Source organism: Moschus berezovskii, chromosome 15 (assembly GCF_049115385.1).
Source record: "Moschus berezovskii isolate FMDL1 chromosome 15, NW_MosBer_1.0, whole genome shotgun sequence".
Lineage (NCBI taxonomy): Eukaryota > Metazoa > Chordata > Mammalia > Artiodactyla > Moschidae > Moschus > Moschus berezovskii.
In genome coordinates, this window is record NC_142474.1 from 51,679,829 (window position 1) to 51,696,117 (window position 16,289).

The 16,289-nt window shown below is 41.9% G+C and overlaps 1 protein-coding gene across 5 annotated transcripts in view; it reads right to left on the minus strand.

Annotated features, from left to right (window-relative positions):
• Positions 1-1,261: 1,261 nt before the first annotated feature.
• CACNB2 (calcium voltage-gated channel auxiliary subunit beta 2) overlaps positions 1,262-16,289 on the minus strand; it is a 449,947-nt gene continuing 434,919 nt past the window's right edge. For all 5 annotated transcript variants that reach the window (XM_055429533.2, XM_055429550.2, XM_055429559.2 and 2 more), the window contains 4 exons: positions 11,035-11,186; positions 8,894-8,989; positions 6,144-6,329; positions 1,262-5,200 (listed from right to left, as the gene is read on the minus strand). In XM_055429533.2, the coding sequence (XP_055285508.1) occupies positions 4,712-5,200; positions 6,144-6,329; positions 8,894-8,989; positions 11,035-11,186 (923 nt within the window). In that variant the 3' untranslated portion in view covers positions 1,262-4,711. The remainder of the gene's footprint in view (positions 5,201-6,143; positions 6,330-8,893; positions 8,990-11,034; positions 11,187-16,289) is intronic.

Genomic DNA, 16,289 nt, shown 5'->3' on the forward strand with positions numbered 1-16,289 from the left:
TGGCCAGTATATGTGGACTGTCTTTGTAAAATGATTTTAACTGTGGGCTCGCTTCATCCTGCATGCTTTTTAGATAAGATCTATTAAAATACCCACCATAGGTTAAAAGGTGTCTCATGTCATGTTAAATGTATCTGTTTTGTGAATTCGAATCACCTCAAAATTCCTGAGCCTTTGGCCTTTTAAAGTGGATAGTTGGAAACAGTTGCCTAATAGTTCCCCACTGCCCCCCTTCACAGGTCTCCATTGGGCTTCGCTGGTGCCTCAGCGGTAAAGAATCTGCCTGCCAATGCAGGAGATGCAGGTTTGATCCCTCGGTTGGGAAGATCTCCTCAAGAAGAAAATCGGCAGCCCACTTCAGTATTCTTGCCTGGGAGATCCCATGGACAGAGGAGCCTGGCGGGCTACCGTCCACGGGGTTGCAAAAGAGTTGGACATGACTTCGCAACTAAATAACAACAATGAAGGGTCTGCATTAGGAATTTCTCGAAACTCTTCTTGTGTCATGAAGAATGCAAGGTCTGGGATCAGGTGAGATCTTCAGAGGCCTCTGCTCTGAGCAAGCCTTTCTTCACACTCGTCTCTGCGGCTGGGCCGTCTCTGCACCCCTTGGACCTCTGACTCGTCCTGTCCCAGCACTTGACACATAAGGCAGGAACCTTGTCCTTTCCGTACAGCTTCAGAGCAGATCACCGTTACACTCTTACTGAAGGAGGGAAAGAAACCACACCAAGTGCCCTAAGATTCACTATGTAACTGACTTCTTTCCATCCCTCATTCTGCCTCATACCCAGCAGGTGTCATCTGTCTAAAGACAAACACTGTTGACCTGTGTACTTCTGTTTCTAGGGCTCGGCATACCCCTGGAACTTTCAATATGATTTTAAAACACAAAGTCCATCCCTTCTCATGCTTTCTGCAGAACCTTAGGTGCTCGGCTGGGATGAAAATGGTCGGGAAGGAGCAAACATGGTAAGTTTTGATTAATACCAGCAAACACCAAAATATAAGCAGTACAGGCAAAACAGAAGAATAATATTTGCATATGGAGAACAGTAATGACAGATAAGAAATAGGGTTAACATTTGTTCCTTTAACAGACATTTTCCAGTGGTTTCTTTTAAAAAAAAAAACCAAATTGGAACACAAAACACATTCAATCTTAAGGAACGCAGACATTTTAAGAAAAAACATGATAGATGGAAGAAAGGGAAATGCAGAGGAGAACGAATACATTTTTTTAAACATATTTAATGTTGTCATAGTTATTTCTGAAACAGAAGCATTTTAATTCCACAGTGAGTGCATTTTACTTCAAAACCGTGTATCACATTTTAAGTAGTAAAATACAAATACTTAAAAATGTAACTTAGCCACAATTCAGCTACTGACCCAGAGACATCTAATTACCTGTTGTCTCCACCAGAGTGACTCTTGACCTGTTAACACGATTGGACCAGCAGCATCATGTCATTGAGCCAAGGGCGAGGAATTAAAATGAAGATCTGATGATGGATCAGTTTAAAAGGGAAAAAATAAAATTCAACATTGGAGGCAAGAATTGCTGAACATGTAAGGATGAAGGTGAGAGGAAGCTGACATTGCTGTGCTCCGACCCCTGGAGACCTTTGACCTGCTGGAAGCTGGCACTCGGCAGTCGTCGTGGGGAGGGGACTGCAGCCCATGACCTCCCCGCCCCTGAAGATGAGCCATGTGAGGAAAGTGCAGGTAAGTGTTTAACATACTTTCAACTGTAAGAATCACTCCTGAAATGGCAATTAATACTACTAATAGTAAACAGTGCAGAAGCCAGCTCTTTATTTGTTTGATACGAATGACTTTAAACCAGGCTTGTTGAACAGTTTGGTGTAGCTGACAGTGAAGGTTTAACATGAATGCAGAGCAGACCATGTTCAAATGTGGCATTGTCCCCAAGTACAGGATGACTAAGATGGCCTACGGTTAGCAGCACCTTTTGTAACAGTAACTTAAATGAGCAGCAGAGAGAGAGCAGAGGAAAAACCGAAATGGGTTTGACAAGGAAGAAAAACCACAGAACTGTTCAGAACATTTCCAGCATTTTCTAGGTTAGCTACAAAAACTACAACTGAGTTGGTTAAGATGAAACCTTTGCTGTGTGAAAAGACTTAGAATTTTACATTCTACGAGTCGTTAAATATCCCATTGTCCTTGGGATTGTTTCTTCATTTACATATTTCACACACACTGTTTACACATACACCCACTACACAGTCTTCACAGATAGATGCGCTTATGTCAAATCCTGCAATAGAGGTTTCTGAGGAACACTCTGATTTGGACATGTGTTTCACAGTAAAGTGAGAAACGAAGGGTCCAGGTACAAAATTTTTAAAAATGGAATCCGTTAATGTAGTTCTTTGAAAGGGATTAATGGTAGCAGCAAAAAAGATACATACCAGTTATACCTCAAGAATTTAAATATTCCAAAGTCATGAACTGGGATGTAACTTTGTGTAGGAAAGGTTGGGGCTGATGATCAGTGGACATCTTACCGTGATGGAAAATTGATTGGAAGTATTTTATAAAAGTAACTTTAATTAGAACATGGTTTCCCAATGATGTGACTAATTTACACTGAAAATTTATATATTATGACTAGTGTTTTTATATTCAATAAAGGTATGTCAACAGTACAGAGCTAATTAACAGATTGAGGGAAATGGTTCCTCTATTATCTGATAAAACACTATGTATAATTCATTTTTATAACTCTTGAGTTTTCTTTGGGGGAGGAAAATAAGGAATTAAACATCAAACAGTTTTACTTATAAAGGTCCAAGGATATTTGGCAAGAACCTGGAATAACCAAAGAAGTGAAATAAAAAATAGCCTAACTTATTTAACAAAATAAGAATTTTTAATGTCCAGGTCTGAAGGTAGGCAATCGTAGAGAGGGATTTTCCAGGAACAGACTTCAAGTGCCAGGTCCATGCACACCTAATACTGTCTTACCCCTCCAGGCATTACTGGACAGATGGACACATAAGAGAGACAGAACAGGTTTCAGCCTCAGCCTGACAGCCACCTCATGGGCTGCTGCCAGCGTGTCCCTGACACCAGGCTCAGCATCTTCTGGCTTCCCCTTCAGGGCAGGTGTCCCACGCAGGAAAACCTCAACATCTTTGTTCACTTCAAGTCACCTCATTTTGCCCTGATTTCTTCTGAAGAGCAGAAACTTTGGTTATAAGAAGCACTTCTAGGTTTTGACGGACAGTGAAAGTGTCGGAGTGGGTGGGGGAGATGGGGATGGAACGGGAGGCAATGGATGGAGGAGATAAGGGGGAACAGCCAGCGGGGCGGGAGGAATCAGGGTCTCTGATTTTCCCCTGAAATTATTCTACAAGCTGTGTAAACGTTTCTCCCTACGACAGACACTCGAACACACGAGATATCGGACATTTCCAGTGGAACACTCACAGTTAAAAGCGGCCCGTATTTTTCCTCTCCAGGGGCACAACCAAGGAGCCAGCAGGTGGGAGCTCTCTGAGCGAGTCCCCTTTGGCAGAGAGCTCCCCCCTACGCCCTGGCAGCTCCCGCAGCAGCATAGTGAACGGTGGAGCCAGGTGGGTGTGCGCCGGTGGCCCAGGCTGGATGCTTCTTGCGTCTTCCACACTCACACCCTCCACTTGCTCACATATGCTCACCCCAGACCCACACGCACACGGGTTCCAGCTCCTAGACTCCAGTGCTGTGACCTCAGACACAAGCTACACAGGACGTGGTCGTCACAATCAGTGTGAACTGCACGGAGTAGAACAACCCTTGGAGTTTGGTTATATATTTCCCATAATTTATGGTCAGAAATGATAAACTTACAAGGATGGTGAAACATTCAGAAATCAAACCTTTTCAAGTCAAGCAGCTACACGTATTTACAGTATGTACAGACTCTCTAGTGAATGGGGATGGGCGTCGAGTCGATGCTATTACAAATTTCCTGAAGGTGGGCTTTTCTAGTCCCTGTAATTCATAAAGCAGGTCTGCTGACTTGGCATTAAGACTCTAAAATAGTGTGATCAAACTGATATATATATATATTATATATAATATATATAATTATTGTAAGAAGGTGTTTGCAGAAATAACATTTACAAACTGTCTATACAGTACACAATACTAGTACATAGAAAATAGATTCTGACTTTATGATCCCCTTTGTGTAAGGCAAGACTGAATCTGTCCCCAAATTTAGTCAGCCGGAGGTACAAGCAAGAAACAGTGGTCCATGGATGAATATGCAAATCAGGTGCCTACATATTGAAAAATCGGCAAGAATCAGGAAACTCCACTTTTTATCTGGGCCAGTTCTGGCCCACTGGATACATCAACCACATTTTCGAAAACATCAGCTATGCTTGTTAAAATACCAATGCCACTCAGACGGCAACAGATTTGTTCAAGTGGCAGCTACCCCAGACGGGGTTCAAGGTTCCGTAGACAACCAGAGGCCTGCAGCCTTTCCAGGCCAATTGATAGAGCACTTACAAAAGGAAAAAAAAAAGTGTATTAATACTCTATTTCATGCTGTTGCTCTCCAAGCAACAGCAGTACAAAATATACAAGACAAATCACATATGATTGCAATGTAGACCCCCCCTCCCCCCAAGATCGATTTGGGCGGGTGGTGGGTATACAAGACTTAAAAAAAAAACACAAAAGGGCAGAAAAGTCATTGGCGGATGTAAACATCCCTGTTCCAGTCCGCAGCCTCGTTCCGTCTGCGGGACACCCCTTCCCCATCCTTGTCACAGTAGCGATCCTTGGATTTGTGGCGGCCCCGCTGTTTGTTGCACTCGTTGTGGTCCTGCTGGCGGTCCGGGTCCCTGGAGCGGTGCCGAGCCTCCCTGTGTCTGTGCTCCCCGCCCCCGTGGGGCTCCTCTCGGTGGGTGTGGTCACGGTGGGGGGCGTAGTGGTCCGCGGGTTCGTGCGAGTACTCTTCCTTGGGCTCCACGTAGGCGGAGTCGCGACTCTCCTGCGTCTCCGAGTCCAGGGTCTCTTGCCTGGAGAGGCCTCGGCTGGTGCCGCTGCGATGGTTGTGGTGCTGGGCGGAGGAGCGATGCTGGGCTTTCTTGACCGGTTCTGGGCAGGATTCTTCTTCAGCTTGGGAAGCAGAGCGGGCCGGAGCCCCGCGATCCGTCCTCTGATCGCCTTGAGAACCCTAGAGACAGAGGAGCAAATACAGAAGAACCCCGTCACAAAGGCAAGTCCTTTTAAGTCTAGTCCCTTTCTGCTGTCCTAGGCGCTTACAAATTAACATCAAGTCCAATATAATATAAATGCTACTGGATGTTACCAAAAGAATTAAGCAAGCAACGTGGGTTAGATTTCATTTCAGCCTTTTAGAGACTTTGAACAGAGTAACTTTTTTTTTTTTCTTTTAGATGAAGGAAGGAGGGATTTCTTTTATATGTTCTCTTGTGGTTCAAATACAGATACAAATTCCTGAGATCTGTCTACACATGGGTGTACACTGAGCCACACCTCTGCTCAGATACAGGTGGGAAGATAAATTCTGGGAATGTTGGCTTTAAGGAAAAAAAAAAAGATAAAAAGTCAGATGTTTAAATGGCACTTAATGAGACCAGCACTAGCATAAGATAGTCACATATATCAAATTATTAATACAACCCTCTATGCTCATCTATGAGAAGGGTCATGAGATGCAACCCTTAGGACAGCCCCATGAGGTTGGTGCCATTAGATGCCCGAGGCACAGGGCCCGGGAGGGAGTTGAACCCAGGCAGTTTTGCGTCCCCAGTCTGTGCTGCTGGCCTGTAGAAAGTTTCTCCTCTCTTCCTGTCTTAATAGAGTTAGTGGTCTGTGGTAACCTAGAGGTGGGGGTGGTGGGATGGCAGTCCACGAGGAAGGGGACAGAGCTGACAGACATAGAGCTGTTCCACTTCCTTGTAGGAGGAAACCCATACAACCCTGTAAAGCAACTCTATGCCAATTAAAAAAGAATATGGACAGAGGGGATCTCCATTCACAGGATGCTGTTTGCACTGCTTTTCTTACAGGCAGACGGCTCATGCAGGGGAGAGCTGCCTGATGGGAACAAACCCTGCGCTGGCCCCCTGGGCATGGACGAGGACTCCGCTTACCTGTGAATTGGAGGCTGGCGTGGGGCTGACGGGCAGGGTGGAGGTGGCTAAAGTGCGGCTGAGGAGCGGGTTGGGGAGGCTGCTGCTGGGGGGGTGGGTGGCCTTCCAGTAGGCCTCCAGGTAGTCGGCCAGGTGTTCACAGGCGTCTTCGAGCTGGTTCTCATCCAGGATCACATCAAACAGCTCCTGCAGGGGCAGATATTCTGGATGGCACACTGACACCAGCCCCCCACCTCAGAGGAGAAAGCAGGGAGCCCCTGGGTTTCTGCTCTTGCCGCCTGACTCCTCCACAGACTGTCCTCTGGAGTCAGCTTACAAGCATTGGTCCTCCTCAGGTCAGTGTTGACACACATGTATCACTGGTGTCAATGACTAGGAAGTGGACAGGTGTAATGACAGTTGTTAAGGGCATGATAGAAAATTTGCTAATAGCGAAAAAAAGGAACTGAAAGAAAAGACTATAAGCCAAACAGTATAGGAAGAAGTCTGTTTTTGACATAGAGACCATGCAAAGCTGAATCGTGGAAATAGCTGTGGCAAGGGAAGGATATGAGGAAGCCAAAATAACCTAGAAGGTAGGTTGGGAGATTGGCAACATGTGTACATATAGCTGGTTCACTTTGCTGTACAGTGGAAACTAACACAACATTGTAATTATTCTCTCATTAAAAAAAGAAGCCAAAATAAAGCCCAGAAGCATAGTGTCCCAAAGCATGGTATATACCACAGGGATTCAAGGTAGGAATGGGTTCAGGTGTCAGAATCTGCTTACTGACTGGTTTGGAAATTGGTGTTTACATGGTTTCAGATCAGTTTCATAGATGGTGATAAAGAGCCAGCAACTTGCTCCCAGATTAGAAGTGAATAATATTCTCCAAAGAAGACATACAGATGGCTAACAAACATATGAAAAGATGATCAACATCACTCATCATTAGAGAAATGCAAATTAAAACCACAATGAGGTACCATTTCACGCCAGTCAGAATGGCCGCTATCCAAAAGTCTACAAGCAATAAATGCTGGAGAGGGTGTGGAGAAAAGGGAACCCTCTTACACTGTTGGTGGGAATGCAAACTAGTACAGCCACTATGGAGAACAGTGTGGAGATTCCTTAAAAAACTGGAAACAGAACTGCCATACGACCCAGCAATCCCACTCCTGGGCATACACACTGAGGAAACCAGAATTGAAAGAGACACGTGTACCCCAATGTTCACTGCAGCACTGTTTATAATAGCCAGGACATGGAAGCAACCTAGATGTCCATCCGCAGACGAATGGATAAGAAAGCTGTGCTACATTTACACAATGGAGTACTACTCAGCGATTAAAAAGAATACATTTGAATTAGTTCTAATGAGGTGGACGAAACTGGAGCATATTATAGAAAGTGAAGTAAGCCAGAAACAAAAACACCAATACAGTATATTAACACATATATATGGAATATAGCAAGTGGATAACGATAACCCTGTATACAAGACAACAGCAGAGACTTGGATGTGTGGAGCAGTCTTTTGGACTCTGTGGGAGAGGGTGAGGGTGGGATAATTTGGGAGAATGGATTGAAACATGTATATTATCATATGTGAAACGAATCTGACGTGGTTGGGGGCTCCCCATCTCAACACTCTGTGGATTTAAGAGGCTGTTCCTTCTGGAAGTGTATAAATTAGCCTGGGATAGAACCTGCACACTGAATTTGCTAATTAAGAAATGAGAAACCAGAACTATAAAGGTGGCATAGAAATACAAGAAACCATTCTTAAGTAATCTTTTAAAACTTTGAACAGAGTTACAGATTTTGCCATTTATTATAAACTGGTATATGTAATTTAACCAGAAGCATGAGAAAGTTGGTATTGTGTGAATTCTGAGGCACTTTCGACATGTTGTAGGAGTGATGTGGACTTTCTTGAGTTTTACACATTCATAAGAGAATGGTCTGTATCTCGTGCCTTTGTTGGTTTTCTGTGAGCTGTAGTTTCTGGGAAGTGAGCAGCTCTCATTCCTGCAACTCTTGTAACCCAGTCATTCGTGTGCCCCCTTCATGAGGATTCAGTGTGGCTGTGGTGCTGTTATCCCTCTGATAGGAACTCTAACTCAGTGTAAAGCCCCAAAGATCTGTTACTTATTTTTATTTTATATTGTACTATATTTTATTTACAGTGTTATGTTCGTTTCAGGTGTATAGCAAAGTGATACAGTCATATATATATATATATATATGAATTAACAAAAGCAGTTCCCGTCTTTTGATGGGGAGCTTGTGGTTTATAATATAAATGGCATTATTTTGAGAGAGGGATAACTTAGGTATGGCATTGGGTTTTTTTTCTTTTTGCAGCTTGAGGCAGTTGTAAAATAACTTAATGTTGCTTTTTGCAACTGTGTATTCTATAGTATTTTTTTCATTTGGTGAAATTTTAACTGTTAAAAAAAAATAGAAGTGAATAATAAACCAACCCCAAATAGATCCATCTTTCCAACCAAAGTTCTGAAACAACAATTGTTTCATTTGTTAGATGTTAACAAAGCGACATCCCCATGGAACACACTGTAGCCGTTTGTAAGCCGTGACCTAGACACGTGCTCATGGAAGAGGTGGACAGTTCTCCACTTTGGGAAGAAGCCCACTGCTAATGGAGAGGGTTCTCTTCTGGACAAGTGTTTACCTAGTCTGGTTTTTGTTAACAGGAAGTGGGGCTGATGTCTTCAAGTGGATTATACTGAACAGAGGGACTTACTGGAGGACACTGAGCTAGCTTATCTGCCGCCACCATCTGGACATTGAGGTGTTTCGCTTGAGATTTCCCTCGAGACTTTATTAACCTCTGTAAAACCTGCAAAAGATGAGGTTTTTAAACAAGAGTGTCTGTACTCAGGTAAACAACAAGGTTCATTATACACTCTTTTCTCTAGGACCTTTTTCATACAGCACTCACGATTTACTAGGCAAGAAAATAGATGATCTGGAAAATTAATACATCTCAGTTGCAAGCTTTTAAAAACCACCAGCATGAGGATTATTCTGAATCTTTTTTTAAGGCTAGCACTTCTCAAACTTTATCGCTCATGATTTATGTTTTTAAAAACTTGATAAATCCCAAGAGCTTTTTATGTGAACTAGAATATTTACATACTAGACATTAAAACTGAGAAATTCAATTAAGAATGACCAATAAACCTCTTGCATGTTAACATATATCACTTACTTCGATAAAAATAGCTAAATTGTTTGCAAATTTCTCTACCACCTGACTTCACAGAAGATAACCAATGTTTCCTCTTTCTACATTTAATCTGCCACAGTACATTACTTTGAAATATGTGAAGAAAATCCAGCCTCTTCCAGATACATAATTCAGAAGAGGAGGAGAATTTTAGTAGCCTTTTCAGATAATTGTGGATATTTTTCTTTGATAGTACAGTAAACAAGTGTTTAAAGATTAGCTACCATGTGACATCTAAAATCCTACTCTTAAATTCCATTGATTTGTCCTGAAATTTGAATGGCATGTCATTTGTTCTTTCCAATAAAAATGGTGATCTAGAATGACTCCAATAATCACACCAGTACTTGTCCTCAAATAACTGACTTTGAGTATGCAGCTGAAGAACTTGATGCGTACCTCCCATTTTGTTATGGAGAATATTAAAAAGGCTTGTAGCACCTTTTTGAAGAGTCAAAATTTAATAAACAATTTTGCTACTTCATCAGAACTTTTTTTAAAGTACCACAATAACATTTTATTGACTAAATATTAAAATAACAAATAGGATATTTTTGGCTTAAATAATCATCAGTTTTTGTATTTTTACTGTGGATACCAGAAATTGTAAGAGTTAATGATCATAAAAACATAATTCCTAGCACAGTTAACTTATTAATACTCAGATATTTCACAGGAATCCATGTAAAAATCATAGGCGAAAGAGGCATCTTCTCTTCTAACTTGAAGGTTGCCAGTAAAAACTCTGCACCTTATTCTGACCTAGTCTGGGATGTAGATTTATATTTTAGTAATGCCTTTAGACAAGAGCAAGGATCTCCTATCAAAATACATACCTGGAACTAATGTATCCAGGGTTTTCAAACTCCACTAAGAAAGTGGCACTAGATGCATTTTCTTTAGGACATTAAGTGAAACTTTATAACGTGGTAGTGCAGGGTGAGGAAGAATGCAACAGCTGCTAGTGCTGTTGTGGTCTTGCTTCCTGCTTAGACATTACCCACCACTTTGACATTCCCACCACTTCTTTTGCACCATCAGTACAGGGTCAGGCCAGTGGAAGAGGAGGAGAATTGTCTGAGGATTATCAGGGAAATGACCTGCTGCTGCTGCTGCTGCTAAGTCACTTCAGTCGTGTCCGACTCTGTGTGACCCCATAGACGGAAGCCCACCAGGCTCCCCCTTCCCTGGGATTCTCCAGGCAAGAACACTGGAGTGGGTTAACATTTCCTTCTCCAATGTGTGAAAGTGGAAAGTGAAAAGTGAAAGTGAAGTCGCTCAGTTGTGTCCCCGACCCTTAGCGACCCCACGGACTGCAGCCTACCAGGCTCCTCCATCCATGGGATTTTCTAGGCAAGAGTACTGGAGTGGCTTGCCATTGCCTTCTCCGAATGACCTTCTAGGCCCTCTGAAAGTGTCTCCAAGCCTCCTCCACCAGGAATCCACAGGCCACACTTTGGAAATCACTGTTCTCAGCCATGAAACTTATCATCACTCTCTGCTTATATGAATCTTAACACTTCTCATCTTCCACATCTCTCTTCAAATCCTTAGTGATGGATAAAGAAGCAGCCCATTTGTAACTGGAAAGGAGACTATAAGCACACATTTTAGTAAAGTTTCACTGCAGAACAAACGGTAACAGCTCTGCTTACCTTAGGAGAAGAAATCTTGACATACACTACAATAGGGGCCAGAGAGGTTTTACTGAGCTGGGCTGGGTGATTGATAGTGTCCGCGTCAAGGACCACCAGTTGCAGTGTTCTCGCAAGTTCAAAAATCCTTTCGATTTCACTCTGAACTTCCGCTGTAAAAGGTGAAGCAGAACTTGATTACTTAAAAGTTAAGCATTTTTAGACCAGATTGAGAGAAAGTAAAATGGGTGAGCTGTTGTTGATGTCTACAGGTAAGAGAGCTGATAACAGGCATTGTTTGCAAAGAGCCATTCCTTCACAGCACCTCGAGAATTTAGGAATTCCTCTCTCAACCAGTTATGAAATTTATTTCCAGTTTACCACGATGTCTATGAGAGTCAAACTTTTTGGCTCTCTGCGTATTTGTTTTGGGGGGCTATAAAACGTCACTCCATGGAGTCATTTTATTAAAATGTTGTAAAATGGAAACATGAAGAGAGCTCTTCCTTGTGTTTGGTTCTGACCACTCAAGCCTAGCAACCCATCACCAGCCTTCCTGTCACTGCACAGGCTTATCTGCGTTTACATGCCACCTCTTGGTATGGAGTCTAGAGATGTTCATGAGCAAGCTGAACTATAGGAGGAAACAGATTTTCAGAATGTCTACAACAAAGCTACCCAGAAACACACTTATATTTTCTACCAACAAAAAGACAGTCCTGTAACATTCATGCTTTAAAAGGGCAGTTATGTATTGGAGGCAGCACCTCAGATATATGATTTGTCAGATTTACAGAAAAACATCACAAAAAAAATTTTACTTGAATGCCAAAGTATTTTCATCCAGTTTATTTATTTCTCCATTCTCTCTCTTGAGTGTAAAAAGGGCTGTCCTAGAATATTTTCTCTGACGATGGATATATACTGTATCACTGCTATGGAGTACCTGAAATGTAATCAATGTGAGTAACTACATTTTTGAGATTCAGATAAAAGTTAGATAGCCAGGAACTACATTTCTAAATATCACACATCTGTAAAGAATAACATGTAGCTTGCAGTGCCCACTACAATCATGAAGGGCCAATCCCATGAGATGCCTGGACCGACAGGACACCGTTTAGTTCCTCTTGTGCATTTGCATCCGTGCAGAAGATTCCTGGAGATAATTTTAACTCGTGTATTATTCCAGAAAAGGCAAGCCGTTGGTCATCTGCCTCTTACCACTAAGAGTCCTTTTGTTTACCTGGATGTCTTTAAAGTGCCCCAAACCACTAGCGATACGAGCTTTAAAGTAATATTTGGTCAAATTACCACTCATGACACAGTTTTGCTAAAAGAAAAAAAAACCTATTAAGCTGCTTAATAGGCCAGTTTATAAGAAATACAGAGAACAGACAGTTGTGTAAACTACACCAGTGTAATTTAGTTAGCAAAATTCAGTCTCTGAATACCCTGCAGGATAAGTAGGATAACTGATCTAGTTTCTTAAAAAAAAAATTACAAGGAGATAAAAGATATATGGAAAACAGGAATAAGAGATTCAAGGACCTAAGAACCAATCACAATGTCTGAACTTTATTTGGATCCTGATTCAAACAAATAGTAATTTAGATATTTTATGATGCAGAAGTGAATAAAATGTTTATGTGTATATATATGTGTGTGTGTGTATAAAATGTGTTTGTATCTATGTAGTATATGACAGCTGGGAAAAGATACATGGCTGAGTGGGAACCTGATCATCAGTTCAGTTCAGTCGCTCAGTCGTGTCCGACTCTCTGCGACCCCATGAATCACAGCACGCCAGGCCTCCCTGTCCATCACCAACTCCCGGAGTTCACTCAAACTCATGTCCACAGAGTCAGTGATGCCATCCAGCCATCTCATTCTCTGTCGTCCCCTTCTCCTCCCGCCCCCAACCTTTCCTAGCATCAGAGTCTTTTCCAGTGAGCAACTCGTCGCATGAGGTGGCCAAAGTATTGGAGTTTCAGCTTTAGCATCAGTCCTTCCAATGAACACCCAGGATTGATCTCCTTTAGAATGGACTGGTTGGATCTCCTTGCAGTCCAAGGGACTCTCAAGAGTCTTCTCCAACACCACAGTTCAAAAGCATCAATTCTTCAGCGATCAGCTTTCTTCACAGTCCAACTCTCACATCCATACATGACCACGGGAAAAACCATAGCCTTGACTAGACAGACCTTTGTTGGCAAAGTAATGTCTCTGCTTTTTAATATACTATCAAGCTTGGTCATAACTTTCCTTCCAAGGAGTAAGCATCTTTTAATTTCCTGGCTGCAATCAGCATCTGCAGTGATTTTGGAGCCCCCAAAAATAAAGTCTTAACACTGTTTCCACTGTTTTTCCATCTATTTCCCATGAAGTGATGGGACCAGATGCCATGATCTTAGTTTTCTGAATGTTGAGCTTCAAGCCAACATTTTCACTCTCCTCTTTCACTTTCATCAAGAGGCTTTTTAGTTCCTCTTCACTTTCTGCCATAAACAGAGGGTTATTATTAAGGTACAATAGGGACTTCCCAGGTGGTCCAGTGATTAAGATGCCATGCTGCCAATGCAGGGGCCCAGGTCTGATCCCTGGTCGGGGAACTAGATCTTGAGTGCGGCAACTAAAACCTGGTGTAGCCAAATAAATATTTAAAAAAGAGGTACAATAATGGCACTATGGTTTAAATAAAAGGAGTCTCCACTGTTTAGAAATACATACTGAAATATTTACAGATAATATAACTATCTTGGATTAACTTCAAAGTAAATGGTTGAAACTAGGTAACAAGTACCTGGGCTCTCTTACAGCATACTGTTCATATGTATTTCTTTCAATCATTCCTTTTGTAACAGTGTTCTAAAACATTACTGTTATTTGCTCTCTTCTCTTGCTTCTTAAATTTTTTACTCCAATTATAACCTTGCTTCTCTGCGCCCTGTGTTTTCACAAGTCACCGATCACCAGTAGTAAAGTTCCAATCTAAGTTTATTGTAAGCAGTAAGAAATTTGATTAGTTTACAGCTGACATCATACTCAGTGGAATGCTAGAAGCTTTTCCTCTGAGATTAGGAACCACACAAGGATGCCCACTCCCGCCACTTCTTTCAACGTAGTATTGAAAGACCTTACCAGAGCAAGTAGGCAGGGGACAAAAACAAGGCATACGAATTGGAAAGGAAGTAAAACTCTCACTGTTTGTAGCTGACGTGATGATATATACATATATATATATATATAAAACTCAAGACTCCACCAAAAGAATGTTGGAACTAATAAATGAATTACATTGCAGGATATAACATTAGTATGCAGTGCAGCTCAGTGGAATAAGATGAGTCTCTGTCTCTCTCTCACACACAGTCCTGCCATTTGCAACAGGACTAACGGACCTTACCAGCTTTATGCTAAGTGAAATAAGAGATAAATATATAATCTTACTGAAATGTGGAACTGGGAAAAAAAAAGAAGCAACAAGTTCATAGATACAGATAACAGGGGATGGTGGAGGGTGATCAAAAGTACAGTTAAGTCCCTAGGATGTAATTGGAGTTAGTGATACTGTCTATTTGAAAGTTGCTAAGAGAGTGGCATATTGAGTGCAGCACTTTCACACCATCATCTTTTAAGATTTGAAATAGCTCAACTGGAATTCCATCACCTCCACTAGCTTTGTTCGTAGTGATGCTTTCGAAGGCCCACTTGACTTCACATTCCAAGATGTCTGGCTCTAGGTCAGTGATCACGTTATCGTGATTATCTTGGTCATGAAGATCTTTTTTGTACAGTTCTTCTGTGTATTCTTGCCACCTCTTCTTCATATCTTTTGCTTCTGTTAGGTCCATACCATTTCTGTCCTTTATCGAGCCCATCTTTGCATGAAATGTTCCCTTGGAATCTCTAATTTTCTTGAAGAGATCTCTTGTTTTTCCTATTCTGTTGTTTTCCTCTATTTCTTTGCATTGATCACTGAGGAAGGCTTTCTTATCTCTCCTTGCTATTCTTTGGAACTCTGCATTCAGATGCTTATATCTTTCCATTTCTCTTTTGCTTTTCACTTCTCTTCTTTTCACAGCTATTTGTAAGGCCTCCTCAGACAGCCATTTTGCTTTTTTGCATTTCTTTTCCATGGGGATGGTCTTGGTCCCTGTCTCCTGTACAATGTCACGAACCTCCGTCCAGAGTTCATCAGGCACTCTATCAGATCTAGTCCCTTAAATCTATTTCTTACTTCCACTGTATAATCATAAGGGATTTGATTTAGGTCATACCTGAATGGTCTAGTGGTTTTCCCTACTTTCTTCAATTTAAGTCTGAATTTGGCAATAAAGAGTTCATGATCTGAGCCACAGTCAGCTCCTAGTCTTGTTTTTGTTAACTGTATACAGCTTCTCCATCTTTGGCTGCAAAGAATATAATCAATCTGATTTCGGTGTTGACCATCTAGTGATGTCCATGTGTAGAGTCTTCTCTTGTGTTGTTGGAAGAGGGTGTTTGCTATGACCAGTGTGTTCTCTTGGCAAAACTCTATTAGCCTTTGCCCTGCTTCATTTTGTGCTCCAAGGCCAAATTTGCCTGTTGGAAAACTCAGCAGTGGCCACAGGACTGGAAAAGGTAAGTCTTCATTCCAATCCCAAAGAAAGGCAATGCCAAAGAATGCTCAAACTACCACACAATTGCACTCATCTCACACGCTAGTAAAGTCATGCTCAAAATTCTCCAAGCCAGGCTTCAGCAATATGTGAACCGTGAACTCCCAGATGTTCAAGCAGGTTTTAGAAAAGGCAGAGGCACCAGAGATCAAATTGCCAACATCCGCTGGATCATGGAGAAAGCAAGAGAGTTCCAGAATAACATCTATTTCTGCTTCATTGACTATGCCAAAGCCTTTGACTGTGTGGATCACAATAAATTGTGGAAAATTCTGAAAGAGTTGGGAATACCAGACCACCTGACCTGCCTCTTGAGAAACCTGTATGCAGGTCAGGAAGCAACAGTTAGAACTGGACATGGAACAACAGACTGGTTCCAAATGGGAAAAGGAGTACGTCAAGGCTGTATATTGTCACCCTGCTTATTTAACTTATATGCAGAGTACATCATGAGGAACGCTGGGCTGGAAGAAGCACAAGCTGGAATCAAGATTGCTGGGAGAAATATCAATAACCTCAGATATGCAGATGACACCACCCTTATGGCAGAAAGTGAAGAGGAACTAAAAAGCCTCTTGAGGAAAGTGAAAGAGGAGAATGAAAAGGTTGGCTTGA